The following is a 6,721-nucleotide window of genomic DNA, read 5'->3' on the forward strand; positions in this document are numbered from 1 at the left end:
AACATGACTTGAGTATTTGATGCTGCCTGTGGAACTCAGTAGGCGCTGTCCGGGACGATCCGGACCTGCGAAGCTGCTGTCCCGCGCAGTGTGCGCTCCGAAACGTTCGACTGAACGATATTAAGGCGGGATCGGAGCTGAACTTGTGTCGCCGCAACGTAGTATCTATTGTTGAGAACAGATAAGTCCGTGTGTTTCGCGTCCCTCTGCTTACGTAATTGAAGGTGAATAAACACTTCGATTCCTTAGGTGGGGGCTGTTTTTCCTTCACTCGAAGATTCTGGATTGAGTTGGGAGACTAATAATCATTACGACTTGGGTGTATGCTTCCGAGCTCCCACATTACGAGAAGCTCTGAAGCGCATTCTGTGTGTTCATACCCAAAGAGAAGACACTCGCTTTACTACGCCCCTGACTATTGGAATGATTGTCTGTGTTGAAACCGGATTTGTTGCATTATTCTCCATAAAAATGTTACATTTCAAAAGCTTGCTTGTAAGACCCTCTACACTCTTCAGGCTAAGCGACAATCAAGTTCATCCAGAGTAGTAGGTGATCACTCAAAATCAGTGGCTCTCTATCAGACACAAAGCCTTTGGAAGCAGACTATCTATGACCACATGTCCTAATTCACAATCTGGTCCAGATATCCAGTTCAGAATCCACAAAATTGTAAAATGTGTTAAAAAGAAAATCAAACCCAGAATTCCGTTGTTTAAAAACTAATCTGAACTAGGCTCACGCTTCTGTACTGAATAACAAAGCTGTTATTGAGTGACGTGACCATTCATCAACTTCCGAAACTCTTTAAAATCAACCAACTGATCGCCGTCCGCGTCGACGCAACTAATCATGTATCGACAATCATCCAAGGAAATGTTATCGTCACCGAGGCTTGACAACACCCTGTGAAGTTCACCCGCGGAGATGAACCCATCGTTATCAGAATCGAATACATTGAATGCCGATTGAAGAGCCTCTTCGATATGGGAATCAGCCTCTCCTTCCGCGGTCAATCTCTTCGCATCCACACACTCGGCGTTCAGTTTAATAAACTCCTGGAGGTCGATTCCTCCATCCCCGTCGACATCCACCTCCCTTATCATTTGCTCCAGCTCGGGGTCGGTTAAGATCTCTCCAAGCGACCCGAGCACCGCGCCCAACTCCGTTTTCGAGATCTTCCCGTCACCATTTCTATCAAGCATCTTGAATACATCCTCCAGATCCTTCACGGCAGACGCAGTCAGATCCTGCGACATCTTCGTGTTGCCTACTTCCATCACCTCGGATTGACCCGACCTCGACTGTGCCAATGCGTCCCACTACCAATTACACCACGAAGACGAGAAAACCACCTGTTATCGAACCCGCGCGCAGTCAGCGTGCACTCCACACTCCACCAACAACCTTTATTGGCACTCAACCAGACCACGATGTGTACCCAAAGTACGGACCATCGGTGACTCGAATGAAGATAGCTCCAGCCCGATGAACCCTCTTAATGGAACTCAAACCATCAAGAGACTTCCTTGAAACTTCTTGGATATTTATCTCTCATGGATTTTTCACAGGCAGCTTCATTACATTCCAGTGAGGGAAAGGCACATCAAGTGGCCAGCAAATCACGAGTTCAAGCCCGAAACGATTTCCAGCGATTGGTCACCTCTTCAGGGGCCCGCTTGCAAGCGCATCACGTAATAAGATACTTCGAATACCCGAATGCCTTTTCAGACTCTTGAATTCGTACAGTACGAATGACGGAATCTCGTCCTTTCGGGTTGGTGGAAGCTTCGTAAGAATACCTTCGAAATGCAATGTTTTTCTCGGCGATTGTCCCCCACCTTCCGAACACTTTCGTAGTTCCATGAGATGGACGACACGTCCTTGGAGGGCTTCGTCCTGCACAACACGCGGCGACGGGACAGTTGCACCGCCGCCATGTCCAGAGCCAAGTCCACGAAACCGGTGTGGACGAGTTAGGTTGTGTTTTAGGGTTTCAACAGAGCGATTTGCGAGGGACAGCGATTGAAGATGAATGGGAGGAGGCAAAATCTCACCTGGATATAAAAAATAAATAAAATATATATTTTTTTCTTTTTTTCTTTTTCTTTTTTTATCATATAGATATGCTTTTGGAATGAGAATCAATGATAAATAAATTATATGACTAATTATTTTAAATCTTATATCTTTTGGAAAAACAACTCAAAATTATTGACAATGAAAACCATGAATTCAAAAAATATACACAAAAGAACTTAAGGTTTGGTTTTATCCTTAGTCAAGCTTGTCTCATAATCAATTGACAAGTTTGATTAGGTAGTTTAGAAAATGCTTTGGTATTGTTTAGAAGAATTATCATTAATTTATTTTTAACTTGGATCTATATGTATGTAGATATATAATAAAAAAATTATAAAAATTGACTAGAATAAAATAAGTAGAATCTTTTATTAACAAATTGAAAGAAGGTAGAACCTTAACAAGAGATTCCTATAAATATATAAGTAGATCTCATGAGCATTAGGGTTGATTTGACATAAGAAATAACAAAAGCATTAAATAAGTAAAAACAAGCAAGTTGGCTATAATCAATAAAGATATTGATAAGAGAGAATTTTTTAATTTAAATATATCAAAAACTACATAAAAAATCTAATAAAAACATAACCTTATGAGATTTCTATTAATTCAAATGTGATATCTATAACAATATTTATAATACAATAAAATTTTGCTTGTCAAGTGATGCCAAAATCACTAAAATTAATGCTAAAATCATTAAAAATTATTATCACAGACATACATATTTATTTTAATATTTATCTTTATAATTAAATAGAAGTAAATAAAAACAAATTTATTTCACTATATTTTTTAGAAAAGCTTCCTAAAAGCTTTATAGATGATGCTTTGACTTTTCATGTATTTGTAGTTGATTGAAAGGCTAGAAACTTGATCAACAAGTTAACCACGTGTTGATAGCTTACAGAACAAGTTAACTATGTGGGACACATATAGAAAATTTGCTTTGCAAGTTAAGATACATGTTTTGTAAAGTTAATACGTTTTTGAGGTCCTATAGGACATTGCCATATAGCTCCTAGTTAAGAGTATGTATAGAGGCAAGACTAAAGTATTCTTCACTCTTGTCAATACCTTTTTATTACTTAGTCTTGTTTTAAGACTTTCTAATCTTCTTGTCTTTGACAATAGCCATTTTAGTTTAATATTATGTCATCTTTGAATAATTTTCTAGGCTTTTTGAGTGACATAATATTGTATTAATTATTTCTTTCTTCAAGATTTATGTCTTTGATAGTTTGATATGAGTGTTAACTCATTGTTTTTGTCTTGTTTTAGAAGTTAGTAGATTACCTCACTTATATTGTTTTGTTTTAAAGATTAAAAATTATCTAACTTTAAACAAATCATTTAATTTTTTTACATTGATTTTTTTTCCTTAAAAAGAGCGGATTATCTTTCTTTTGATATTGAAGGTTCCACATTATCTTCTTCTAATTTGACTTGTAGATTTATTAAGTTGTTTAAAATAAAAGAAAAAATTATAGATGCTTCATTTGTCAAAAGTGTAAATAGATTTTTAACTATTACAGATCTTCACAAACTTCTCAATATTCTTAGGATGGAAATTTTGAAGCATTATTATTATCAATTATGGAAACACTAATCTTAGGCCTATGAAGGAAGTTCTTAGTCAATATTAAAAAGTTGTACAGTTGAAAGAAGTAAGTATATTAACCTTGGAATTAAATTTAAATTTTTTTATTTTTATAAATACCATGGGATAAGGATTAGTATGCTTGAGAAGTTTGATAGAATAAGATCAAAAATTTGAGGATTTCTACAATAAATCAAGCTCTATTTAACATTGTATCTCTTTCAATACCGTGATGGATTTAATCAAGTTGGATTTATAAGCGTACTTTTATATAGAAGTGCATTCTTTTGATATCAAAGACATGAATCCTCAAGAAAGAAATCCTTAATACAATATTATGTCATTCAAAAAGCCTAGAAAATTATTCAAAGATGACATAATATTAAACTAAAATGGCTATTGTCAAAGACAAGAAGATTAGAAAGTCTTAAAACAAGACTAAGTAATAAAAAGGTATTGACGAGAATGAAGAATACTTTAGTCTTGCCTCTATACATACTCTTAACTAGGAGCTATATGGCAATGTCCTATAGGACCTCAAAAACGTATTAACTTTACAAAACATGTATCTTAACTTGCAAAGCAAATTTTCTATATGTGTTCCACATAGTTAACTTGTTGTGTAAGCTATCAACACGTGGTTAACTTGTTGATCAAGTTTCTAGCCTTTTGATCAACTACAAATACATGTAAAGTCAAAGCATTATCTATAAAGCTTTTAAGAAGCTTTTCTAAAAAATGTAATGAAATAAATTTATTTTTATTTATTTCTACTTAATCATATAGATAAATATTAAAATAAGTATGTATTTTCATGACATTATTTCCCATTCTAGGGACGAGTTCCACAAGGAACAATTTTCATATATTGAAGAAATGCAATATGTGGCAAATTTTGTTTGTTACATATTATGATCTTTGTTTTCTTCAAAGATGATTCATAGGTCCTCTTAGCCATCAATAATGTTCCATACTAAGGTAGGAAGACCACCCTGTTATTTGATTGTTGTTGAGGCCTTTGTAACTTCTTTCAAATTAAATGTTTGGAATACTGTCAATAATTTTTTCTATCTATAATAAAATCACCAAACATCAAAAGTCTCTTCAAAAGTTGTGATATCAAACACATTGTATTTTTCCATCTATTTGAGGCAAGACATGTTGTTCTTGAAGATCTTCATCTCGATTACATCATCTTGAAGGTTGTGACAATTACAATACCTTGTCTAGTAATTCAACAAATAAAAGCTCTTTAGTTAAATCTACTCATTATTGGTTCCCCATCTCCTTAATGTCATAAATACACAAAAACTACATACAAGGATAAAAGGTAGAATGACTTCTTTTTTGGATCTTATTTCTTTTTTAAAAAAGATTTGCTATTTTTCATCTTAATTTTGAAGGATGTCATTGATGAAAAGCCTCAACTCTCTTTGTTGCACTTTTAAGATTCTTTTCTTGCTTCCATGTATGTTCATTTATATCATATCCGTAGTAATAAATAAGATATTTCAATCTATTTTGATATTACCTTCAATCAAAGACTTCTTCTACTTTGTACTCTTGATTATTATCTACTTCTATAATAGGAGGTGGAATTTGTCTTCTTTCCAAGATATTTACTATCTTATATGGCTTAAAAAGAGACATATGAAATATAGAATGGATCTTCATAGACTCTGATAGATGTAATTGATAAGCATCAAAATGGACTTGTTTACAAATAGAAAAAGGTTCCAGCTTATGATAGTCCAACTTATCATAAGGATGAGTAGTCTTCATATTATAATAGAGTAACCATACCTTATCATCCATGTTGAATTGTGGTTATTCCTTGCGATAGGCAACCGTATTGAGCTTTTGTCATTTTTGAGTTCTCTTTAACTACACTTTCATTGTTGCATATAACTTTGAAAATTAATTTGCCAAATCTTTTGCTGCAAGATTATATATGCAATCTTGATAAAAGGATCTATTATTACAAATATATAATTATATAAAATTTAGATTGAAAGATTTATTATAAAATCCATAGAAATAGAAGACCATGGTTTTTCTAGAATAAGTAATGGCTGAAAAAGTCCATAAAATTGCTAGCGGGAAGTTTTGGAACTTGAACAAATATTACATGATTGTACAAAGTCTTCAATTGTCTTTTATATTTGAGGCCACTAAAAATCTCTTGATGTTAGTTCCAAAGTCTTCTTGCATCCAAAATATTTAGTTATTAAAAAGTCATGACGAGCTTAAATAATATGTAATTATGCTCCACCTTTTGGAATATATAATTGTCCCTCAAAATAAAATATATTATTTTTAAACTCAAACTTGGAAGTATTATGAGATTTAAAAGAATTATTTTTACTATTATACACAAGAGGATCAAAAGACATACTTGATTGAATTTGCTTGACAAAGGTTGAATCAATAGTCAATGATAATTTTATTATTCAAAAGTGAAAATACTTTGGTTTCAAGAGAATTATTCTTTATTAATTAAAAAATGAATCTCCTTCTTTTGGTGTGACATAAGAATATCTAGAAAGGGCACCTGATAATTCTTGTTATTTTTCAAATCAATAAATAATATTGAAATAAAATCTTAAATAAGTCATGCTCCAACAAACTTGGCAACAATTCAAAATGCATGTCGACATGAAGTACTTGAGGTTCTTGTGATCTGTAAATACACTATTATGATGTAACATGACTAATAGATAAAAAGAATAAATAAATTATTATATTATAGAATATCTTACTTCAAATATTGTAGAAAATTATCTTAGAAAATAAAAAATAGTTGAAAAGAAAGTAAACTAAAGGTGTGAATGCTATCTTTTTACAAAGAAGGCTTCTAATTACTTTGTAAGACTATAAATAAGACAAAATAAGGTAGATTAGAAAAATAAAAGATATGAACATATATAAGAAGAAGTTAAGAGTTGATTTTAGCAACAATTAATCTTTAATGCCTATCAGATTATATCTTCTTTATAGATCTATTTTTGTATAGATTTTTCTTGATTGACTTGATTAAAA

The 6,721-nt window shown here is 32.6% G+C and overlaps 1 protein-coding gene across 1 annotated transcript; it reads right to left on the minus strand.

Annotated features, from left to right (window-relative positions):
* Positions 1–427: 427 nt before the first annotated feature.
* Positions 428–1,561, minus strand: LOC112279569 (calmodulin-like protein 3). Its single transcript, XM_024514154.3, has one exon. It carries the CDS (start codon positions 1,278–1,280, stop codon positions 768–770), a length of 513 nt encoding a protein of 170 aa, XP_024369922.1. The 5' UTR covers positions 1,281–1,561; the 3' UTR covers positions 428–767.
* Positions 1,562–6,721: the final 5,160 nt, after the last annotated feature.

The sequence above is a fragment of the Physcomitrium patens genome, chromosome 3 (assembly GCF_059467195.1).
Source record: "Physcomitrium patens ecotype Gransden chromosome 3, ASM5946719v1, whole genome shotgun sequence".
Taxonomy (NCBI): Eukaryota; Viridiplantae; Streptophyta; class Bryopsida; order Funariales; family Funariaceae; genus Physcomitrium; species Physcomitrium patens.

Bases quoted from the DNA above. Each gene is read 5' to 3' on its own strand.
- LOC112279569 (XM_024514154.3), bottom strand. From the start codon at position 1,280: ATGGAAGTAGGCAACACGAAGATGTCGCAGGATCTGACTGCGTCTGCC.